This window comes from Frieseomelitta varia, unplaced genomic scaffold (assembly GCF_011392965.1).
Source record: "Frieseomelitta varia isolate USP_RPSP 00005682 unplaced genomic scaffold, Fvar_1.2 scaffold_353, whole genome shotgun sequence".
Classification (NCBI taxonomy): Eukaryota; Metazoa; Arthropoda; class Insecta; order Hymenoptera; family Apidae; genus Frieseomelitta; species Frieseomelitta varia.
The window spans coordinates 231,377-254,568 of NW_025110094.1; the positions used below are offsets into that span (position 1 = coordinate 231,377).

Genomic DNA, 23,192 nt, shown 5'->3' on the forward strand with positions numbered 1-23,192 from the left:
ACTCGCACGTTCTACGAAAACCGTTGGTCTGATGGAACTAGTTACTAGTGATCCCTTCCCCCCCACTTTAGCGTCCACGGCGGGATCGAGGAGCTGACAACTGATTGCGGACCATAACGAGCGACCGAACCGTGTACAATAATTCGTCGATTTCTTTTTCTTTTGGACCCGTCGGTATGATGTTACTGGACAGAAATTATTGAGAAGTAATGATAAATTTATCATTTGTTTTGTCTGGGTTATACTTAAATGTGCTTAAAACTGAGAAAATGTTGCAATTTGGGAGAAAAAATTCTCGACGTATTTGTAAAATATTAGTATTCTTATATTTTGTAAGAATATTTTATAAATGTCAATAGTATGTTAACAGAATATTCTTATATTTTAATAAATATTTTATAAATATTAATAGAACATTATAAAAATAGAACATATTTTATATATTTATTAAAGTATTCTTATATTTTGTAAGAGTATTTTATAAATATTAATAGTATATTAACAGAATATTCTTAATTTTAATAAATATTTTATAAATATTAATAGAACATTAATATTTATAAAATATTAGTATTCTTATATATTGTAAGAATATTTTATAAATTTTAATAGTATATTAACAGAATATTCTTATAATGTTCTATTAATATTTATAAAATATTAGTATTCTTATACTTTATAAGAATAATTATAATAAATATTTCCGTCAAAATTACAACATATATTTTTTAATCTCGATATTGTTGGACAGACGAAAGTTCTCTGTCAGTCCTCCAGGGGCTGACGCCGCGTTTAAGTCGAGCCTTGTACAGTAGCGCCCTCATAAGCGTCCACAGTTGGGACCAACAATCGACGCTTAAGAGGAGTGTTCATTCACGAATTGACATCGAAAAAAAAAAAGCAGTGAGGATAGTCCCAAAATTCCAAAAATTGGTAGCGACAGCGTCGGACGCTTAAGTGGGGACACTGCTCTACACTGTGTTTGCACAACCAACAGAGTATAGGAACACCCCTGCTGTTCTATCTTCCAATTTCGCGAACGACGCAGAAAATGTATCCGCCGGGCGCGGCGCTCTCTCCCCTCTCCTCATCTGGTCTCTGCCAGCGAGAGAGAATATATAGTCGGTTGGCTTACGTTAGCCTGGTTCTGCAGTTCATCAAAGCTTGGTACAATAAACACACTCGGGCCCACCGCGAATCTCTCGCCTCCTCCGAGCGTGTGAACCGATTCCTTCGGGCGCGTGCCCGAAATTTCTCCGTAAATCGAGAGAGAGAGAGAAACTCTCGCCAGCTCCGACGATAACCGTCTTCCGGTGGCTGGCTTTCCGCCATCTCCGGCTGGGAAACGTTGATCGATCAATTTCCGCGATAAGGAGCCAGGCGCGACAATGCTCTCACCGAGTTCCTCCTCCCCTCCCCCCCGATGCTTCCGCAACTCTCCGGAAATCCAGCAGAAAAACCGGAAAACGGGATCTCGTTTGCGGTTCGTAGCGCGCGGTCGATCGGATGAATTTTTCAAGCCAGGGGCTCTCGGCACGAAGCGTTGGGAGGAGAGAAGAACGTTTCTCGTAGGCACGGATTTCGAGCTATGCGAGATTTACGGTGCTCGCGTTCCTCCCGGAACCCCCGGGAGGTATATCGAGAAGGTTTCTCGCAAAATTCTCTTCACCGACGAGAGAGAGAGAGAGAGAGAGAGAGAGTAACCCAGGCTGGAAATCTGCTGTAACTTCGCATACCTCTCGCCCTGTGTTCCCTCCGAGTTCTCAAAGTTTTTTCGCCAGGGGGCGGGCCGGGGGGAGGGGGGAAATATTTGTAGCGACCTCTACTTTGAAGCACTTAGATCAACGATATCTCTGTTCATTAAATCGTTCCGTCGAGATGTTTATCGATATTTAATGTAAACAATAGAATATTTAAAATTTGTTAGTAATTTTATTATCACCATGGAAATGTTTACACACACTTTTATATATTGTAACCATAGTAGAAATTATTCATTCGTCATTTAACATCCATTATGTAATCTTTATTAAATTATTAGTAATTATATATTTTGTTATATTGATAATATTTTTATATAAACAACTAAAATTAATTACGGAGTTATTATTTATTTGTAGTATTGTGATATAAACTTAAATTATCATAATCACTACAGGGGGAAGATATGTAGCGACCTCTACTTTGAAGCACTTAGATCAACGATATCTCTGTTCATTAAATCGTTCCGTCGAGATGTTTATCGATATTTAATCTAAACAATAGAATATTTAAAATTTGTTAGTAATTTTATTATCACCATGGAAATGTTTACACACACTTTTATATATTGTAACCATAGTAGAAATTATTCATTCGTCATTTAACTTCCATCATGTAATCTTCATTAAATTATTAGTAATTATATATTCTGTTATATTGATAATATTTTTATATAAACAACTAAAATTAATTACGGAGTTATTATTTATTTGTAGTATTGTGATATAAACTTAAATTATCATAATCACTAACATATTCCGATCTCGAAATGAAGCTAGCTCCGACAGAGAGCTAGTTTCTCGCCAGTGGGTCGAGAAACCTAACCCGCCACGATACTTTTCCGAGAACATTTGTCGAACAGTCAACAAGGAAATCGGGAGAACTGTCGAACAGTCACAACGAGGAAATCCTCGCCTCTCTGTTTCAGGGATGAACGCGCTGCTGGCGAACGGTTTGCTAACGGTGGTCCTCGCGGCGGCGACGATGCGCGGCACCGCCGTTCTCGGATTTACCGGCGCGACGCTCGTTATGGACCAGGACATCCCCACGAGGAGCCACTGCAAGTACAGCAGAGCGTACTCGATGATTCAGGTGCGTTGCGCGAACCAGGGCCTCAGCGCGATTCCCTCGAATCTGAAAACGGAAATTCAGGTGAGTGAGACATTTTTTTCTCACGTTCGTCGTCGTCGTCGTTCTGTTTCTCATTTTCGTTCGTGCCTTCACCTTGTTGTTCCCTCTTCTCCCTCCCTCAGATCATGGACGCGTCGGTGAACAGAGTGCGGTCGTTGACGAACGACAGCCTGTCGTCGTACACGAACCTGGCCTACCTCTACCTGGGCGACAATTTCATCCAGGAGATCCAAGAGGGAGCGTTCGACAATCTTCGATACCTGAAGGTGATCGACCTGTCGACGAACGGCTGCGACACATTGCCGAAAAGTCTGTTCCGCCTGCCCTATCTGCAGAAGGTCTACCTGGCGAACAATCGGCTGGGCGACGACCAGTTCAAGGACGTGGCGGTGAGGTCTCCGCTCATCTTCCTGCAGCTGTCGGAGAACAAGCTCGGCAAGATACCGCAGCTGGGCCCGGTGCCGACGTTGATGCACCTGAACGTCTCCGGCAATAACATTGTCACCGTCACCACGGAGGACCTGGCGCCCTATTGCTCCCTCAAGGTCCTCGATCTGTCCAGGAACCCGATCAAATTCGACGCCGGCAGCTGCGAGTGCGGGACGCTGAACGCGTGGCTCCGCTTGCGCGGGATTCGCTCGCAGCCGGCTTACAACTGCACGGAGGAGCAGGAGAGAGGCGGATGCAGCGCCAGCAGCAGCGAGTTCAGCAACAGAACGGTGGAGCTGTACGGCCGTTGCTCGGAGATTCTGCGGCAGCAAGCGGCGACGGAGAAGGCGAGGAACACGTGGATATTGATCGCCTGTTGCATCGCCGGCTTCCTCCTCTGCCTGTTCGTCGGCCTGCTCTGCGTGCACAAGAGGAACAAACGGAGGAAGAAGAAGCTGAAGGAACAGCAGCGGCTGAACGCCAACAACGCCAACACCGAGCTGCTCAACAGCAATTTGAATCAGCCGGAGAACAACACCTGAAGCGCCGCGTAGTGGTCAGCAGCGGCAGTCGTTGTTTTTTTTCGACTACGTGGAAGAAGAGAAAGTACGCTGAGAGACAGAGAGAGAGAGAGAGAGAGAGAGAGCTTGCCCGAAACGAGAGAAATAACGTGCTAATTTTCCCCCGGGGGGGAGGATGTGCTTGCGCCGTGACACGTCGAGTTAAAAACACACTAGTAGCGTGTAGGGGAGATAGATCGAACACGCAGGGAAAAATTTTGTGTTGTTTGACGCTTCGATACCTCGTGTTTAACCAGGGAAAACTTACTTTCGCCGACTATCGACGAAGGAGAGGGGGTGATTTAAACGAATCGTCGTCCGTTCTTGTCTCTGTGCAAGATATACGATGACGCAAGTTCCACCTCGTGGGAATGTCAGGCACATTATTCTGGCACATTTCATTCGAAAAATTCGCCGGTCGATTTGACGAAAACGAAGGTCTCCATTGTATACACGTACTTACCCGAAATTGGGATCGATCGGAGGGGGTCGGGGGCGATACAGCAAAGTGGTAAAAAAAATCCGTGAATGAAAGGCCAATAATGGCCGCGATCACGAATTATTTACAGTGCCGATTCTCATCGGCAGTCTCTCCGAGTTTCATTCGAAAGCCGATAATCTCAAATGTTTTCGTCGCCTTTGTCCTCTGTGTTTCTACGTGCGATTGCGAAGTTTCGATAAACGTGCGCAATCGTTGGAATCGGCACGATATATGTACGCACGTAACCACTCAAATGCGTAATAAACGTTTCGAAATGAGATTCGCGAAGATCGATCGGATACGTGCTTTTCAATCCAGACGCGTGATTTCACGTCTTATCGATATATAACATATATATATATATACACGCGTACGGTGATATAAGTAATTCCGGTTAAATACGTCGTTCGAACGATTTTTCGTTTTATCCGGAAAGGGAGGAGGAGGGACCGGTCGAATTTTGAGCAAACTATTCCTTTTATTATATGCGTCGCGTGATGAAACCGTGTTTTGTAGATACGTGTATCCATAAGCTGTACCACGTGTGTATATATGTATATAATTATTATATATGCATATATATACATACGTGTATATTTGCGCAAGCAACGACACGCACACACGCACATGTATGTATGTATTGTATGTATGTATACTCGTGTTGAATATTTATTAATATTTAATGAAGACGAAGGAAACTTTTTTTTCTTTCTTTTGCTTACTTTTGCGTCCAAATTTATACCAGAGACATTTGTACTTTTTTTAACACACACATATATATATATATATATATAAAAATATATATCTCGATATCATCGAAAATTTAAATCTAACGTAACTTTGTGCGGTTTTTTGGTCTTTTTAATAAAAAGTGCCAAATGTTGTTAGCCCAATTGTTGTAAGAACTCGCGTGAGTTCCTCATTTAAAATCGAAGGAAAAATTGGAAACGACAGAAACGCCGCGCTAATGTTTGAATATTATTATATACAGGATACTAGTTCCTAACATTTGTACAATTTCCCTTAGTTACCTCTTTTTTTTTTTTAAACGGTAGATAATTCGTTACTTAAAATTAGAGACTACTTAAACTCGCCCCTTCCGAGGCAAAGGGCTACGAAACGTGACAAATAGTAAGTTTTACCAACAGTAAGTAAATAAGTAAGTAAGAAATAAAGCCGCAACATGCCGTTTGACAAAGATTCTTTGTATACATATACGCGTTATGTACTTAAATCGTATGTCTAATGCATTCTTATTGAATTTTCTTTAACTTTTAATACGTACGATATTGTACACAAAAGTGTTACCGACAATTCGAGGAATTTCACGAAATAAATCTTAACTCTAGTCCATCGTCGTTTTACTGAAACAAAACACCCCGAGATTGTCTTAACTTTAGCTCATCTCGAAGGACGAATCTGCCCCCGTTTAACTGGGATTCAGCTCGTCGGTAACGAGGATACCGCCTGATGAAACTAATCGGTAAGTTAGAGTCCTGCCTGCGAGATGGCGACACGTCTCGTTCAGATTCAGAGCAATGAAGATTTTATTGTTGGCAGTAAATGTAATTAAACGATAAGAACTGATACGAAAAACGTAACAAATGTTGTTTATTTCACGTTTATGTATAGTTAAACGCTTGCTATTGCGACATATTTCAAATTAAAGTCTTTGCCGCCGTTTGTTGTCTTTATCAATGTTAAAAATGTGCACGCGTTGCTACAACGTGACGGAAACTCCAAGCAACAGTTCACCGAGATCAACATTTCGTTATGTGTTCAATTAGTTGCGGTTATCGATTTACCAGAATCCGTCTAGATGAGCTTTTATTTTCGTACCGAAGATATGTTAATAAACAGACCCTGCTCCTCGCAGGCCCGCTAAAAATGTCACCCCGATCTCGATACCGCTGGCAACGAAATGACACGGACGTAGGAAAGAAACAGACGGAGAGACAGACACGCGAAGGCAATCTGTATCTACAGAGCGATATCAGGTATTAGTATTAGTTGAAGGTTAACCAATAACTTCAGCGAGCGCCAGGCGAGAGCGAGGCACAGTCAGGTAACGATTTCCTGACCGAGTGGACGTTGTCGGTTTTAACGTAACGTCGTGCAAGCGGAAAGTAATGGGACGTGCGAACGCCGGGAGATAGACTCATCTGCCCACGTAAGTCACGTGGTACATCTGACTTTAGATTTGTTTGTATCGCCCAGTTATCGTTATTTCTCAATTTAACATTTTCCGCATTGTTTGGACCCATCCCAGTAGCTTGACGTATCCGACTGTCTTGAAGTTGTTACGCTGAGGAAGCGTAATGCGATTGTGACACGACGGCTCATCCTATCGATCATTTTTCAAATCGTAAGTGACGTTGATCAACTAATTTTTCAAAGATTCCGATTCTAAGTCCGCGTTATCACGCACTTCAAATCGAACTCTGTTTTTCACCAGTCAGATTTCCTTGAATGAGATCCCCTGTAACACGTGCACACAAAGATTAACTCGAACAAGCGAAGTCCAGTACGATAAATAACTTTCAGTGATTTAATTTTCGAGGTGTTTTTCCAAGCTTAATTTTAATCACGTACGTTGTATATGTATTATGTAAGCAATTAAAATAAAACACTGTGTGTAAATGCACGGTACCAAGTATTGCCGCCTTAAAGTTTCACCATCGTTTTTTCTTTTTCTTTTTTTGTTGTTGTTTAACACATTAACACCAATCGTTGAAACATCGACTTGAAATTAGTTAAAAATAGAACGCGTTTAAAATTAAGAACAATGGTATCTATTAATACATACGTGCCGATTAGAAATCTGATAAGCCCCCACTTAAATATATCTAAAAATACTGTGATACTTAAAATTTGATTTGTCAACTTAATAGTGTTTATTTGTTATTTGTATATGCCTGTAGTGAAGCAGCATGGTTTCATCATTATAAGAAATTGTAATCTTTTGCAGGAGAAATCAATTAACAAAAAATCATCATGGATGGAAAGGCAAAAACAGAAAGGAAAGAGAATCCCAGAGAAGGAGCGAATCCTCTCAGTATTCTAACATTTGCGTAAGTTTCAAGTATCATTCAGTGATTCGTTCATTTTTTTCTCATTATCATTGGCTGCAAATAAAAGTACCAGATCATGGCGATGAAGAGGCAACCTCTTGTAAATATTTCTAAATCAGATATAAGAAAATCTTGTGTAAACTGATGTAACCGAGTTATCTTCAACTTCATTATTGAATTAGTAGACAGCACTTTAAATGATCCATGTTATCTGTTACTATTCTATAGTAGAATAGAATTTCTTGAAGGAACGCCTTTTTATTATCTTTAATCCATTAGTCAATTGACATTGATATTAGCTGCTCAAAACTAGAGTAGCTAATTGTATCTTGTAGCATTTAGTTCGGTCATTGATTGATAAAGATATAATGAAATGTATAAAATGCTACTACACTGTTGACACTGAAATAACATTGTATTAAAAGGGTCGTCTTAATAACGTGTATTTCATTTCTGTTGATAGATTTACATTGCCCACATTTTGGACTGGTTATCGCAAAGACTTGGAAGTAACTGATTTGTACAAACCTCTGAAGGAACATAGCAGCAGCTATTTAGGTACAAAGATATCGAGAATATGGCAAAAGGAATGCGAACAAAATTTATCGAACGAAGGGAAGGATAGCGATGATAGAAAACACTCTGGGAAAAAGAAGTTAAAACAGCCTAGCTTAGTAAAGGTCCTTATGAAATGTTTTGGAGTTCAGTTAATATTGTACGGACTAATTTTAGCTGTTTCGGATATTGTGTTTAGGTACATGATCGTTTGATTTTATTTATTTATTATTTATTACAATTATAGAAAATCCGATCGAACTTATGAATCTGATTGTTTATTCAGATTGTCACAACCCTTGTTTCTTGGTCTTTTGGTTCGTTACTACGATAAGACGAAACTTGAGTCTATGCCATTGCATACTGTAATGACCAGATTGTACAATTCTTCCAATTCGCAAGTCCGTGAAATCGACGAAACGATGAAACCGTTAAGTCCCATAGCCCGTTTGCATTTCTTGCACCTAGTAGTCCTTTCCTCGTACCTATTTTAGATGACTTAACCTTTTTCTTTTTCACCCAGAAACTGACACAAAGTTAGTTGCTAGTTAGTTAACGTTAAATTAATGCTTGCTAGTGTATCTAATGCAGTGTATCCAATATAAATATGCAATTTACTCGATATTGATGATTACTTCGTTAATAGTAGCTTTTTCTGTTTCATGTACACAGGATACTGCAGCCAATATTGATTGGTCGACTTTTACAATATTACAGTAACATTCCCGTAATGACAAAAGAAGATGCCTATTTATACGCAGGTGGTGTCGTATTGTGTTCAGGATTCTTGATATTTATTACTCATCCATACATGTTGGGAATTCTTCACATTGGAATGAAGATGCGTGTAGCTTGTTGCACGTTGATTTATAGAAAAGTGTTGAGACTGTCAAGAACTGCCTTGGGTGAAACAACAATAGGACAAGCAGTGAATCTCTTATCAAACGATGTGAACAGATTTGATGTAGCACTTATGCAAGTACATTATCTATGGATCGGACCGCTTGAAACTTTGATCATTACATATTTAATGTACAATGAGGTTGAACTATCTGCCTTTGTCGGAATTGTGATAATCCTCTTGTTTATTCCTTTACAGGGTAATGAATATCAATCATTTCTCCCCGTTACGTATACGTGTACACAACAGTTGTTATACTTTACATTTTACTGATTTTTCTTTGATTTTTAAACACGCAGGATATTTGGGTAAAAAGTCTTCGCAATTCAGGTTGAAAACTGCCCTTAGAACAGATGAAAGAGTACGATTAACCAATGAAATTATTACCGGTATTCAAGCAATCAAAATGTACACCTGGGAGAAACCGTTTAGTCAATTGATCGAAAGAGCAAGGAGGTATTTCTTTTCTTAACAAGAATTTTCGTTACTCTCTGTACGTTATGTTATATCGTTGATATTGTTGCAGGAGAGAAATCAATGTTCTACGAGCTATGTCTTTAATCAGAGGTGTCACCATGTCTTTCATTTTATTCACGACGAGGATGTCACTTTTCGCTACCATAGTAGCTTACATAATGTTAGGAAATAGAATAACTGCCGATAAAGTGTTCATGTTGCAAGCATTTTATAATATTTTACGATTGAATATGACCGTGTTTTTTCCACAAGGTAAGTACGATTGAGTAGACAGCTATATTAGCAATTGATCAACTCTAACAGAACAATCGATTTCGTAGGAATAACGCAACTAGCTGAATTGATGGTCTCTGTGAAACGTTTGCAAAAATTTATGTTGTACGAAGAAATCAACAAAACGAGCGAAAAAACGGGATCCACGAGGAAAGAATCAAATGTTGGCAGGAATAAAAATGACGTGAACAACATAGAAAATGATACGAGTGATAAAAAACGTGAAACGGCCAATTATCAAGGAGAACACATTATATCGTTAAAGAACGCCAACGCCAAATGGTTTTCCTCTGAGCAGGAAGATACGTTAAAAAATATGAACATCAACGTGAAACCAGGCGAACTAGTCGCCGTTGTTGGCCACGTTGGATCTGGCAAAAGTAGTTTACTTAATGTATTATTGAAAGAATTACCTGTAAACTCAGGTACCGTGGAGGTTCGTGTTTTGTTTCTTGGATGACTATTCTTTTTCGCATTGAATGAAGAGAAGCAATTGCAAGCGTTTCATTTTGTTTTACAGATTAATGGAAAGATAACGTACGCTAGTCAAGAGCCGTGGTTATTTGCTGGTGCTGTTCGACAAAATATCCTATTCGGTCGGAAGCTAAATCAATTTCGGTACGATCGTGTAGTTAAAGCTTGCCAGTTGAGACGAGACTTCAGTTTGTTGCCGTACGGCGACAAAACGATTGTCGGCGAACGAGGTATTAGTTTGTCAGGTGGGCAACGTGCCAGGTGAGCAATTATTATTTATGCATGTGCAAACCCGTTGGAAAGAACATCAGGTCACGGTGTGATTGATCGATCAATTTACATGCGTAGAATCAATTTGGCAAGAGCAGTTTATACGGAAAGCGACATTTACTTGTTGGACGATCCGTTAAGCGCCGTGGACGCGCACGTGGGCAAGCATATGTTCGAGGAGTGCATTGTGAAGTATTTGAGGGGAAAGACCAGAATTCTCGTCACACATCAGTTGCAGTATCTGCCAAATGTCGATAGGATAATCGTGTTCAAGGATGGGAAAGTCGAGGCTGACGGGTATGATTCGTGAACGTGTCATAGTTTTCTCTTTCAAATGATCAAAGCGAAACGCGTAACTTTTATTTCAGTTCTTACAACGAGCTGGTCGCGAAGGGAATGGACTTTGGAAGATTGTTGGAAAACGATCCCGACGAAGAAGACGAGCGAACACAGTCTGGCCCTCCCAGCAGGTCTAATTCTCGAAACGGTAGTAGCACGTCGTTGAGCTCTATGAGGAGTAACATGACCGAGAGGACAGAGCCGGTTGAAGTGAGTAAACGTGATTCACCGAAATGAACCGAGCTCGAAACGGAAACCAGAAACATATGCGACTAATTGCAGGTAGCCGAGACGCGTTCAAAGGGCACAATTTCCGGCAAAGTGTATGGAGGATATTTCCACGCAGGCGGAAATTGGTGCGTCATAGCCACGGTTGTTTTGCTTTGCGTGTTGGCGCAGATGTTTGCTACCTTAAGCGATTTCTTCATCTCTCAGTGGGTCAACATGGAAGAGAAATATGTAATTATCCGATACTGTTCTGTTTGCCTTTCGTAACATCGAGACGAAATCACGTAAAAATGTATTGTTCGTTTTAAAGGTGAACGAGACGGATATCGATTCAAAGTGGGACGAGCCGATAAGCCGCAATGCTTGCATGTACGTGTATACCGGCTTGATCGTTTCCACGATCGTCGTTACTCTAACACGTTCCGTCTCATTCTTTACGACGTGTATGAAAGCGTCCACCAGATTACACGATCGCATGTTCCGATGTATAAGTCGAGCAACGATGAGATTCTTCAATACCAACACGTCCGGTCGAATTCTCAATAGATTCTCGAAAGATATGGGTGCCATCGACGAATTGTTACCGATAGCTCTGATCGATTGCTTCCAAATCGGCTTGTCTCTTCTTGCCATCATAGTGGTCGTTGCAATAGCCAACTATTGGCTGTTAATACCCACCGTGGTCATCGGAGTGATCTTTTTCTATCTCCGTATTTTCTATCTGGCAACTAGTCGCAGCGTCAAACGATTGGAAGGAGTTAGTAAGTAGTTGTTTTCTTTTAACAGGATCGTTCTCCTCGCATCTTTTTTTCCGGCAAATTGGAAAATGCTAGGAAGATCCGCCCCCTCAACCCTCCCCCATCTACGCGATAATCCTCGTTGTGGAACGAGAGAGATTAAACAATTTGTAATATAAAAAACGCCTAGCTCGATCACCGGTGTTCGCACACCTGAACGCAACTTTGCAAGGGCTGCCAACTGTACGTGCCTTCGAAGCGGAAGAGATACTAACGAAGGAATTCGATCAACACCAAGACTTGCACTCGTCGGCGTGGTTCATATTCATCTCATGTTCGAGGGCGTTCGGATTCTGGCTGGATTTCTTTTGCGTCATCTACATCATGTTGGTCACGTTGAGCTTTTTGGTGATCAATGACGATGCGAAGGGTGGTAACGTCGGATTGGCTATAACGCAAAGTATCGGGTTAACCGGCATGTTCCAATGGGGCATGCGGCAGAGTACCGAGATGGAAAATCAAATGACCTCGGTGGAACGTGTGCTGGAGTACAGGTAAGTGCTTCGAGGGAACTGTTACTGGCACGATTTTTCACGCAGAGAGTCTCACGAATTCTACTTTTTTTTTTTTTTTTTTTAGCAAAGTGGAGAGCGAACCACCGCTCGAAAGCAAGCCAGATAAAAAGCCCAAGGATAGTTGGCCCGAGGAGGGTAAAATTGAGTTTAAGAACGTAGTGATGAGATACGCCCCGGACGAGCCTCCGGTGTTGAAAAATCTCAACCTGGTGATTTATCCGCAAGAGAAGATCGGCATCGTCGGGCGAACAGGCGCCGGAAAGTCGTCCTTGATCTCGGCCCTGTTCCGCTTCGCGTATCTCGACGGTGTCGTAGAAATCGATGGTGTGAGAGTCAACGAGATCGGGCTTCACGACTTACGCTCGAAAATCAGTATAATCCCTCAGGAACCTTTCCTGTTTTCTGGTACGTTGAGAAAGAATCTAGATCCCTTCGACAACTACAGCGACCACCTGCTGTGGCAAGCGTTGGAGGAAGTCGAACTGAAGGAGATGGGGCTGGAGGCTCACGTCAACGAGGGTGGCTCCAATCTGAGTGTCGGCCAACGTCAGCTCGTCTGCCTGGCACGCGCAATCATCAAAAACAATCGGATCCTCATTCTCGACGAAGCTACCGCGAACGTCGATCCGCAGACCGACGAGCTCATTCAGAAAACCATCCGCACGAAATTCGCCAAGTGCACGGTGTTGACCATCGCGCATCGTCTCAACACCGTGATGGACAGCGATCGAGTTTTGGTGATGGACGCCGGTAACGCTGTGGTAAGTTGTGGCCACGACTCGAATCGACAGAGAGAGCAAATTGGACGAAGAACGATTTGACAAACTTGTTTACTCCCGTAGGAATTTGATGCTCCGTACGCCTTGATCGAAAGAAACGGATATTTCAAGAGTATGATAAACGAGACCGGGCAGTCAATGGCAGAGGCTCTGAAGCAAATCGCTCGTGAAAGCTACGAGAATCGCACGTCGACGACGCTTTGAAACTCCGAATGAAACCACCCTCCCTCTCTTGTTTACTGGATAGAAACGATTATACTTTGTACGATTATAGCAATCGGCGGGGTATTAGTCTTGAAGCATACGCCATTTCTCACCGGACCTCACGCTCATCGATACAGTATTATTATTACTAGTAGATTTTTATAAACCTGTGACACTTTCCTATCTCGATTGCCTTAAAGAAGAAACCGTGACGAGACTTGAAAGTACTTAAACTTAAACACAACGTGATACGATGCTATTTTTGTATGTACAATTAGGAACTAAAGTTTTACCTCACTGTTGCGATTTTTCTCTTGTTACTGTACGTTGGTGCTACGATAGTACAAAAGAGCTATTCTCGCGTCAAAGGGACAGATGTCTGTTCGATTTTTTTTTTTTTTTTTTTGTAACGTGCTATGTTGAAACAGTCTTTTTGACGTTTGAAAGTTTGAAAAGTTTTCCTTCCACGTGATAATCATTTCGCGTACGAGATACGTCGAGTTCGCACGACGAAACACAAGCGAGAGAAACACACGCGTCTTTGTTAATCGAAACAAACAGTTTTCCAATTTTCTGCTGTGTGCAATTCTTTCTAGATTCAAGATTCTAAAACATTCGTACACTTCGGGTTAAAGTGTCGTTTGCCGTACAAGTCAATATGATTGTACTTTTAGGTGAAATCAATTTGCTTTATGTACAAGTGGTTATATAATTTAATTATATTATAAATGAAAAATATAAATGCAGGGAATCGTTTGTCTTGCCAAAAAAAAAAAAAATATAAAAAAAAAATGCACATCATGTCTGTTTCATTTAACTTTGAAAGGATGTTCCCAATACCGTCCCCTTCTGCAGGGGGAAAAAAAAAACTGCAGAGTTGGACGACGATCCGAAGACAGCGGTGGTTTTTTCCAGCAAGGTTGCGTTTCGTACACGTTAGTAAGAGAAGTTGGTAAGTTTGTTTCTTCTTTTTTTTTTTTTTTTCTTTTTTTGGAAATATAAATACTCTTTGTTTATTATCGAATTCTCGAACAACAATTTCCGTTTATACTCCTCAATTATGTTGTCGCGAAAAACGGACGTCCGATATTTGGTACGTATAGAGCCTTGTGTATATCGTCGATTCTGTTTGGCGTTTGTACGTCATCACCAAACGGTAAACGAGAAGCAATGGTTTTTCCTAGTTCCGTTTTCTCCGCAAAGGAGTCACAAGAGAACGGCTATGGGTGCTTGTCGTGACGTACACACATACATATTATACATATATATATATACATGCGTACATACACACATACGTATATACATATATCTATACACACATATGTATATACATATATGCATATGTAGCAAATAAAAGAAAAAAAGGGAGAGAGAGAGAGAGAGAAACGCGACAGACTATTAATAGACTATTAATAGAGTGATAGCCGTCGCTATGTCGTCCTCTGTATCGCTAAAATAAACAAGTATACCTCCTAATGTCTATATACTCTGCTTATACTCGGCTCACAATAATTGGCCACGGTGCGAGTCGATCGCCCAGGCGCATTTCTCGCGAGACAAGTACACTAGTGTGTCGTAATACTGACAGTAAAGAGATTACTATGACATTAAAATTAAGCTCGCGTTGATGATCCGCGCGTGTGCGTGACAATTCGAAGTACAATTACGCGGGTATAAACGGCTAGGCTATATGCATATCATAGTAGAACGTGTATATCGTAGTATGTATTATAGTTGCGGACGATCGTTACCCTAGAATTAAAATTACAGGATTATTCGATTGACGTGTTACGTTCGCAGATACATCTTTCTAAGTGCCTCGGTAGTCGTTGGACTTGTGCAATGATAATTCTGAACGAATGGTGAAAAAGAAACAAAAAGGAAAAAAAAAAGAGAAAGAAAGAAACTGACGTAAAATATAATACACATATACACACGCATACACGCACTTATCTCTCTCCTCTTACACGTATGTACAAACCAGTATAAAATACCTATGTTCATTATTATAGTCTTATCGCGTGCGTAAGTTTGTTCGCTAAGAGTCCGCGCGTTAAAATCCGCTTAGAAAAGTGTGCCCGAAAACGTAGACGCGAGAACATTCACAAGTGGTAAACGCGTGATTTCGACACCGATCCGAGATGATATCGCTACGAAATCTAAATCCTCGTATAAATAATACCGGCCTAGCTAAGTAATAAATAAGTGGAGCACTGATTCTGTCCCGGTATATATATATACAAAACAGAGAAAACGAGAAATCTACGTATACATTTTACATTACGTACGTACACGAGCAACGAGGGATTCGCTTTTTTTTTTATCATCTTTTCGTCGTCACTTATCTTTTTTTTTTTTCCTTTGTATTTTTTCGCCAAGAAAGATGACGTGCTCGCGCGAAAAGGAAGACTGCGCGCCGCTCGTTTTCTCCTCTCTTTTTCCTCTCTCTTAGAATTTCGATCGGATCCGTTCGACCAGCAAAAGACGGAACAAAATAAAATTGGAATTCGTGGAGACTCGATAAACGCAAGTTATCGATTCTCGCGTACAGTTCTAAATCGAAAATTTGCGCCCGCCGTGTACAATCGATCTCTTTCCACGGTGAAATTAAAAGTGACGCTTCGGTTCACGCGGCAGCTTTCCCCGCAGACACATGAAGACGAGATCTAAGGAGCGCGCAAGACATTGATGATACTACCTTATCGACTGGGCACGCCAATTGGCGTCTTGACGTACATAGGTAGCAGATTTTACAGCCCGGTCGATAAAGTGTTAAAACGAGACAACGTAAGAGAAACGATACACGTGATGGTCTCACGGACCGACTGCTCTCGAGTGTCGATGCGACTATACATTTAAGAGATTCGACGAGGAAGCGGCGTTTATGGTGCCACGCGTTGGCGAACGAAGCGTCTTAACGCTGGAAATTCGGGCGATAGAAAACGCGAACGAAGTTGGTTTTCGATTCGATGGTCTCTTCCTTCGATCGATCGTCTTCCTTTCTTATTAACCCTTTCGATACCAACGACGACTATATGGTTGTCCATCGTTAAACGCTCGCTGTGAACTAACGGCTATGAAGAATTCGCATCAATTCATAACTTGGACAGTGAGCAGAGCATAGCTAACACGAACATGAAGAATTTCCAAACTCGAGAAATAACTAACTGGCGGCCCCTACTGCCCCCACTTTCCTGATCGCTAGCGCTACTACCCCCTCCACTGCATCGATCTCCCCACTACATTGAAATTTCGATGCAGTGGAGGGGGTAGCGCTAGCGATCAGAAAAGTGGGGGCCGCCAGTTGGCCGGGTCCGCTATAAGACGTGTTAAAGTACTACTTTTTCCCACCAATTCGTTACAAAATTTAACTGTTACGCTCCTTATTCGATGAAGTAGTATTCGCGTGGTGGTTGTCCCACACTCTGGCAGCGTATTCGCTATTAAACTGTCCGTTCAACGGAGGCATAGTGGTCAAAGACGAAGCCGTGTCGAAAGGGTTAAACAAGAACTTCGAGACTCTCGCGCGACCGAGCCTTCTGCTGTCCACACTTTCCGTTCGCCTGAACGATCATGGCGACCGACTGGCAACCGCTCTCGGCGCTGATCGGTCGAACGGGCGGCATCGCGAGCCGCAGCTTGTACCAGAATTTCTGGCTGCCGTAGCCCGATATGCCGTAATTCTCGTCCCAGCGCAAAATCTTCAAACGATCGAGGGAGAACTCGCTGCTGTCGTTGCATCCCCGATTCGATCGTTTCGCGATCGTGCTCGTGTTAGACAGATCCTTGGTGGCGATCACTATGGTTGGCACGGTCAACGACGACAGCTGATTCAGGACGGTCCCCACGCTCGTTTCGTTCCAAACGTTTCCCAGGGACGCCGGGCTCAGGATCACGATCACTCTTCGACTGGAAACGGCGTGCGGCCCGATCTCCGCGCCCCCTGAAATCAAGTTTTCTGTATTTTTTTTCTGTGGAAATAACTCTCTTCTTCCTCAGGGAAAACGATCAACACTGATCGTACCGTGCTCGGTCAATTGGCCAGTTTCAAAATTTAATTTAAAATTATACATTCCTCGTGACGTTTCTTTCTTTTGTTTATCTTTATGAAAATTCTTGCATTACCTGATTAATCAATTTTTCATTTTGCTTTTTTTTTTTCTTTTTTTAATAAGAAAAGTTCATCGTCGTTTGACAAATTTACGTGTTTTTAAACTAACATGTTTCATCGCGTCCAAACAATAATCGTTGGTTACAGATTGGACATATTATTAATTAACTGTTGATAGTATTCTTTGCAAAAGAATCTTTTTTCTTAGAGAAATGGCGTCCACGTTCTTATCAAACACACTTTATTATACCTATTCTTGCCGTAACTGGTTAAATGACTAGTTACAATAAATAAATAAACATTATTTTTGAAAGAAATAGATGACTGTCGATTTACTGTAGGAAATAATGCACAACGTGCATTAGAGTTGGTATTAAAGCGGCAACGAACGATAAACAATAAACGGTTTACGGAACAAAATCAATCACCGGTCAAAGGATCAATCGAATTCCCCGAGTCGCGAATCAATTATTATGCTCTCTCTCATCTTATTCTCGCTCGTCACATATGACCCTTTATTATAACCTAAAATTCGAACTTCCTTCGAAAACGCGTAAAACCCAAACGAAGCTAGCGCACGATGTTTTTTTCCTTTTTCCAATTTGTACGTTGGCAAGAATGACTCTGGCGCCTCGACTCCGTTGTGTTTCGATTATCGCCGCGGTTATCGGGAACGCGGGGGAGGAAAACAGTTCAGTGTGCGCTCAATTCAAAACCGCAAGGTTAGAATCCCGGAGACAAACGAAACGCCCGACAGAGAGAAGTCGGTTGTCCCCCCAACTTGCTAATTCAATTTGCAAACTTCCACGTTCCGACCGGTGATTCCGCGGTCCCGAAGGATCGCCCCTTCCTCGCTATCTTCCTGTTATCCATCGCCGGGAGGGACGCCATTTTCTCTGCGACTGTGACGCCGGCGGTTCACGGTCGGTAAAATAGCAAATCGGAAGCGATGAGAGAGAAAGAGAAAGGGTAACAAAATTGTTGCACAAATCGGGTCGAGATTGGGATTAAATATAATAATAATAAAAATTGCCTAATAAATTATCTAAAAAATTGGAAAAAATACTGGCGTCCGAATAAACAGTAGTGACTTCATAACTGATCACACTTTGAACCTCGGTAACTGACCATCGCTCATCCCCACCAATTCTTGCAATTGGGACTATTCCCACTCTACGTTACCATGCGGCCGCGTGAAACATGACACTCGCATAACACAAAACAAGCGATATACCGTAATATAAATATTGCGGCGTATTACGATTGTTTCGAATCAAAGTTATAATTATTACAATTTATTGTTTTATTTAGTCTATGTATGTAAGTTTGAAACAATTTAAACGTATTAACCGAGCACCGGTGTTATTTTACGCTACCCACTTAGATATCCAATCTAATCTAGAGATTATCTAATCTAGTTTCTGATCTAGGTATTGATTCAAGAGTTTAGTTGTGTGGAGGCCTTAAGGGGCGACAGTCTTGTCGATGTTTGTGATCCGAAAGACAACAAGGGATTCCACAGCCAGTCCTCCAGACGACTCGGGACTTCGGAACGGTTTGACCACGCGACTCGGGGAAACTTAATAACGTCGTCAAAACGAATAGCCTTGCCCTACGGAGTACGGGGGGGGGGGGGGGGGCTCGGTGGTGCCGCAGTTTAATTAAACTCGAAACTTACAATTCTGATTCAGCTGGGAGAGCTCCAACGCCGTGCACTTGTACCGATGCCTCGACTCCAGCGTCGGTATCATTATACCGATGACCAAGCTCGAGTCCTTCTCGTGGTAGCACACCAGGGCGTCGCATTCCTTTCCATCTGCAATTTGCGTCGATCGTTATATATCGTGGTTGGCATGGATGCGTGTGGCTAATGACAGATACGCGTTACAGCGGAATGGCCGGAAACGTTTATGGATACGTTTATGGAAACGTTTATGGTAGAGGTGGGAAATGAGAGACAAAAGGGTGGCTTGAAATGTGATCCTGTCGCGGCGCGTTGCATCGTCGAAGATACACGAACAATCTGAAGCGATTTAGAGGCCAATGCCGCTGATAATTTTCGAAATTATATCTGTTTAGTTCTGTAATCAGCGGTCGTGAATGTGTTGATGTTTGAAAAATCAAGATGACCTTGAGTTTTTATCGAAAAGAAATTTTTCTTGAAATTGAGATTTGTAGACGTCGTATCGATTGGCTTTCGTCGGAAACATTTTTCTTCTCTGACGATCGGGGGAACCAGCTTGAAAAATCTCTACAACTGTTGAGTACTCGCACCGAAAAGCTGGAAGAAATGATATTTGTACGTAAATTATGTTGAAACGATTTGAATTATTATTTTAACATGAAATATGTAGATTTTGATTTTTTGTTTTTTTAACGACAAATTACATATTTTAAGAAAAAAACGTTAACACGGATTCGCAACTGCCGATTGTAGAGCGTTTGGGCCTATGAAAATTAAATATAATTTCCAAAGGTGTGTAGCCGAGTACCGCAAGAGTACTCACAGTATCCACGTAAGAGGTTCATCTTCATTACCGACAGAGCTATCAGACTCTCCATCGCTTCTCATTATTCCTTTGAATTACATCGGAGCATCGCTGCCTGTGTGTCACTATTATTATTGGATACGGACCAATTCATAATCTGAGAACGCATTCGTATGAACGTTATTCACATAACCTATCTCCCTCTACCATAGTAAGGATTTCTTTTAAACGATGAATGCGCAAAGAAGATGTGTGACCTGACAAAAATTTGAAATGAAGATACTGATAAAAAACTTTGATAAAGAACGGGTATTCTTACCACACAATTGTCATTACGTTCATCTTGGAAACTTGATACTGCTATATTAACTACATTAGGCGATATTATCATAGTTTACAGATAATTGCGATAAACTGTTCACTTGTTTATGGAATGTTCACATATTTATTAGACAAATGAAAATTGTATCTAGTAACTAGCAGGAACGCCATTTTTGAAATAACGTGAGACTACGTGGCCGGTATCAAATTAATAAATTTAAAACAACGTAAACTACGTTACCGACATTCAGCTAAAAAGAATTTAAAATAACGTGGGGCCTACGTTATCGGTCGCGAATGTGTAAAAATCAGTTTCTTCATTACAACTTCATAATGGTGCATGTAGTTGACGTTAATTTAGTAACCTATATATACAGGGTGTCTCATTTTAATCTATAAATTCAATTATCTCCGAAATTTCTACTCGTCAATTAAAAAAGTGTCTCAATGCAATTCGTATCTCCTACATGCGTCCATCAAAGAGGCAAACCAAATTACTGCCTTCTCAAAACAGAAGAAATGCATTGTAGATGTATTTTAAATGACGAATAGTTTCGAAGACAATTGCATCTTACCGATTAAGATGAAACACTCTGTACATTATAATACTAGAGAGAAAAAAAAGAGAGACTGAAGATTAGATTAGCAAAAAGAACGGTAGTATGAAAGAAGAATAGAAAGGGAACGAAAGGGAGGAATAGTCAAAGAATGCATAAAAGAAAGGAAAGCAGGAAAAGGAAACCAAGAAAGAATAAGGGAAAGACAAGATCACCTCAAAACATGTGATTTTAACCAGATAGGAGTAAACAGAATAATTGTGGGGAGAAGGGAAACCAGCAGGGAAAATACTAGGGAAAAGAGAAGCGGAAATACAAAGACAAAGACAGTGGAATAGAATTCAGAAGACGAGATATAATTGGGAGTATAAGTATCTGGTAACAGGAGACCAAAATACCTGAAGGAGAGAAGGAAAAATGGAGAGCCAGAGCAAGATGCGGCACCCTAGAAAATGGAAGTAATGCAAGCGAAGAAAGGAAATGTGAATTGTGCGAGGATAGGAATGGTTCAACATTAGAGCATTAGAGAGACTGTAGAGAGATGGAGACAACAAATGCAAGTCTGAAAGAGATACTGAGTGAAAAACAGGGGAAAGAAGGTAAAATAGAAAGGAGAAAAAAAGATAAAGAGAGACAGGGAGAAGAGAAAGAAGAGATAAGGCAGGTCTAAAAAGAAGAAAGCAACAAAATAAACACGAAATAAAATGAAAGAATTAGGTTAAGATACTTAAATAGACAAAAGAATAAGCATAGCTAAGATAAATATAAGTATTGGACAAAGCAAAATAGGATACAAAAATATTATGTAAATGTGTATAACAATGTAAAATTTAGGATAAATGCAATGTGAGAACCAAGGTCAATTTCAAGGCCAAAGAGGCTGAAATAAATATGTACATAAATATATACATAACAACAAATATATAAAAAACAAATATATACATAATTACTAGAGAAAAAAAAAAAAGAAAAAAATCGTTCCGGGCGCTTATGTATTGTGGTTCGCTGGAAACGAACCAATTCCTCGCAGAGACGGGAAAAATCAAAGGCGGAACCGGGGGAGAAATTGCATCGAATGGTGGCTGTTTGTTTCGTCCGATCGGCCCCGAGCGAGAAAGTCGCTCTACTTTCTCTGTCGAGGCAGAACTTTGACTATCACCGCGCTTGGAACGCATGGGTCTCACTCGCGCGCGTTTTCCCTCGAAATCATTGTCCCCGCGGCGACTTACTTTCGTTGGATCGGATCGGCGACTGGGTCCCCTTGCAGTCGGCTGACAAAGAGAAACGCTAATGGTGGCGCGCCGCTTCCGAGAAGCGTCCTTAATCGCGGCAATTTTCCAGCTTCCGTATTAGGAACGGAGGCCCTATCGACCAGAGATCTCGTCCGAACGAGACACGACGGCATCACCTTCCGTAACGGGCTCCCTCGTACACGTGTAACCGGCCAGCCCCCCCNAGAGAGAGAGAGAGAGAAAGAGAGAGAGAGAGAAAAGGCCGAGCTTCTCTCGCGAGTATCGAGCGGCGCCCACCGTTACTGCGTCGTCTTTCCGCTGAAGCGGCAGGTAAAATTTATTTTCGCAGGAAATGGAAATTCGATAGGTTAATTTCGCACCGATGCGAGAAAGTTCTGGTGTGTATACCTGGAAACACAGTTTCCCTTATAAAAATCTCGACCGCGAGCGAATCCGATCTCGCCAAGTACGTATTATCTACGCTGAGGCTTCACGACGTGGAATTAAACACACTGGAAGATACAGGGTGGTCGCTGAAAGACTGAACGACAATATAAAAGAAAAACAACGGTTACAAACACGTGCTTTTCGAACTTTTCACTATTTTATTTATGAAATATAATCCATGGATGGACTTTTTTTCAGTATCATGCGTGAAAACTACAAAAAAAAAAAAAAAAAAAAACGAAACGCGGATCGTTCGAGGCGATAACGCGGCGGGGCTTTATCGAGCGGAAGTTCGAAAAGCGGGGGAGAGACGACGACGACGATCTCTCGATTCTCGGCAAGCGCGCATAAGGAGCACACCCTCTGGAAACGAGGCGAGAAACGTTCTCCTATACGAAGAGGTTAAAAGGCTCTTGGCCCCTCCTCTTTACTTTTCCGCTTCGTTCGCGATTATTTCGCGCAGTGATTATTTCCGCTATCGGGGGGGCGAACGTTGGGAGAGTCGTTACCGCTCGTACAAAATAAAAGGTGAGAAACTAAAGGGAGGAGGAGGGGGGGAGGGGACGAAGTCGAGGAGAAAATGGTAAACTCGGCTGGCGGACGATCGCCGGGGGTGGATTAAACGGGAGGATCAAGTCAGCGTGGAGCATCGCGCGCGCCAATGGGGGGTTGCCATTGCGGAGCAACTCGGGATATTAGGCTGATTCAGAGAGAGAGAGAGAGAGAAAGAGAGAGAGAGAGAAAAGGCCGAGCTTCTCTCGCGAGTATCGAGCGGCGCCCACCGTTACTG

The 23,192-nt window shown here is 41.7% G+C and overlaps 3 protein-coding genes across 9 annotated transcripts in view; 2 read left to right on the forward strand and 1 right to left on the reverse strand.

Annotated features, from left to right (window-relative positions):
• LOC122530759 (slit homolog 3 protein) overlaps window positions 1–5,713 on the forward strand; it is a 51,162-nt gene extending 45,449 nt beyond the window's left edge. Inside the window, exons 2-3 of the mRNA XM_043658028.1 lie at window positions 2,690–2,913; window positions 3,015–5,713. Of these exons, the coding sequence (XP_043513963.1) occupies window positions 2,690–2,913; window positions 3,015–3,863 (1,073 nt within the window). The 3' untranslated portion in view covers window positions 3,864–5,713. The remainder of the gene's footprint in view (window positions 1–2,689; window positions 2,914–3,014) is intronic.
• Window positions 5,714–6,083: 370 nt separating this feature from the next.
• LOC122530754 (probable multidrug resistance-associated protein lethal(2)03659) lies at window positions 6,084–13,991 on the forward strand. Of its 7 annotated transcripts, XM_043658017.1 has the most exons (17): window positions 6,084–6,532; window positions 6,632–6,727; window positions 7,331–7,433; window positions 7,897–8,187; window positions 8,275–8,418; window positions 8,661–9,088; window positions 9,189–9,345; window positions 9,416–9,618; window positions 9,687–10,075; window positions 10,160–10,374; window positions 10,462–10,680; window positions 10,752–10,932; window positions 11,005–11,181; window positions 11,261–11,711; window positions 11,878–12,241; window positions 12,327–13,023; window positions 13,105–13,991. In XM_043658017.1, the coding sequence occupies exons 3-17, from the start codon at window positions 7,357–7,359 to the stop codon at window positions 13,243–13,245; spliced, it is 4,134 nt and encodes a 1,377-aa protein (XP_043513952.1). In that variant the 5' UTR covers window positions 6,084–6,532; window positions 6,632–6,727; window positions 7,331–7,356; the 3' UTR covers window positions 13,246–13,991. The 7 variants fall into 7 exon arrangements, with proteins under 7 accessions (XP_043513952.1, XP_043513954.1, XP_043513957.1 ...); XM_043658019.1 differs by lacking the exon at window positions 6,632–6,727; XM_043658022.1 differs by lacking the exon at window positions 8,275–8,418 and having other exon boundaries at window positions 6,088–6,532.
• A 2,601-nt stretch (window positions 13,992–16,592) lies between these two features.
• The window catches only part of LOC122530757 (single Ig IL-1-related receptor-like), a 122,193-nt gene continuing 115,593 nt past the window's right edge, over window positions 16,593–23,192 (reverse strand). The window contains exons 6-7 of the mRNA XM_043658026.1: window positions 19,035–19,172; window positions 16,593–17,188 (exon numbers count right to left, since the gene is read on the reverse strand). Of these exons, the coding sequence (XP_043513961.1) occupies window positions 16,746–17,188; window positions 19,035–19,172 (581 nt within the window). The 3' untranslated portion in view covers window positions 16,593–16,745. The remainder of the gene's footprint in view (window positions 17,189–19,034; window positions 19,173–23,192) is intronic.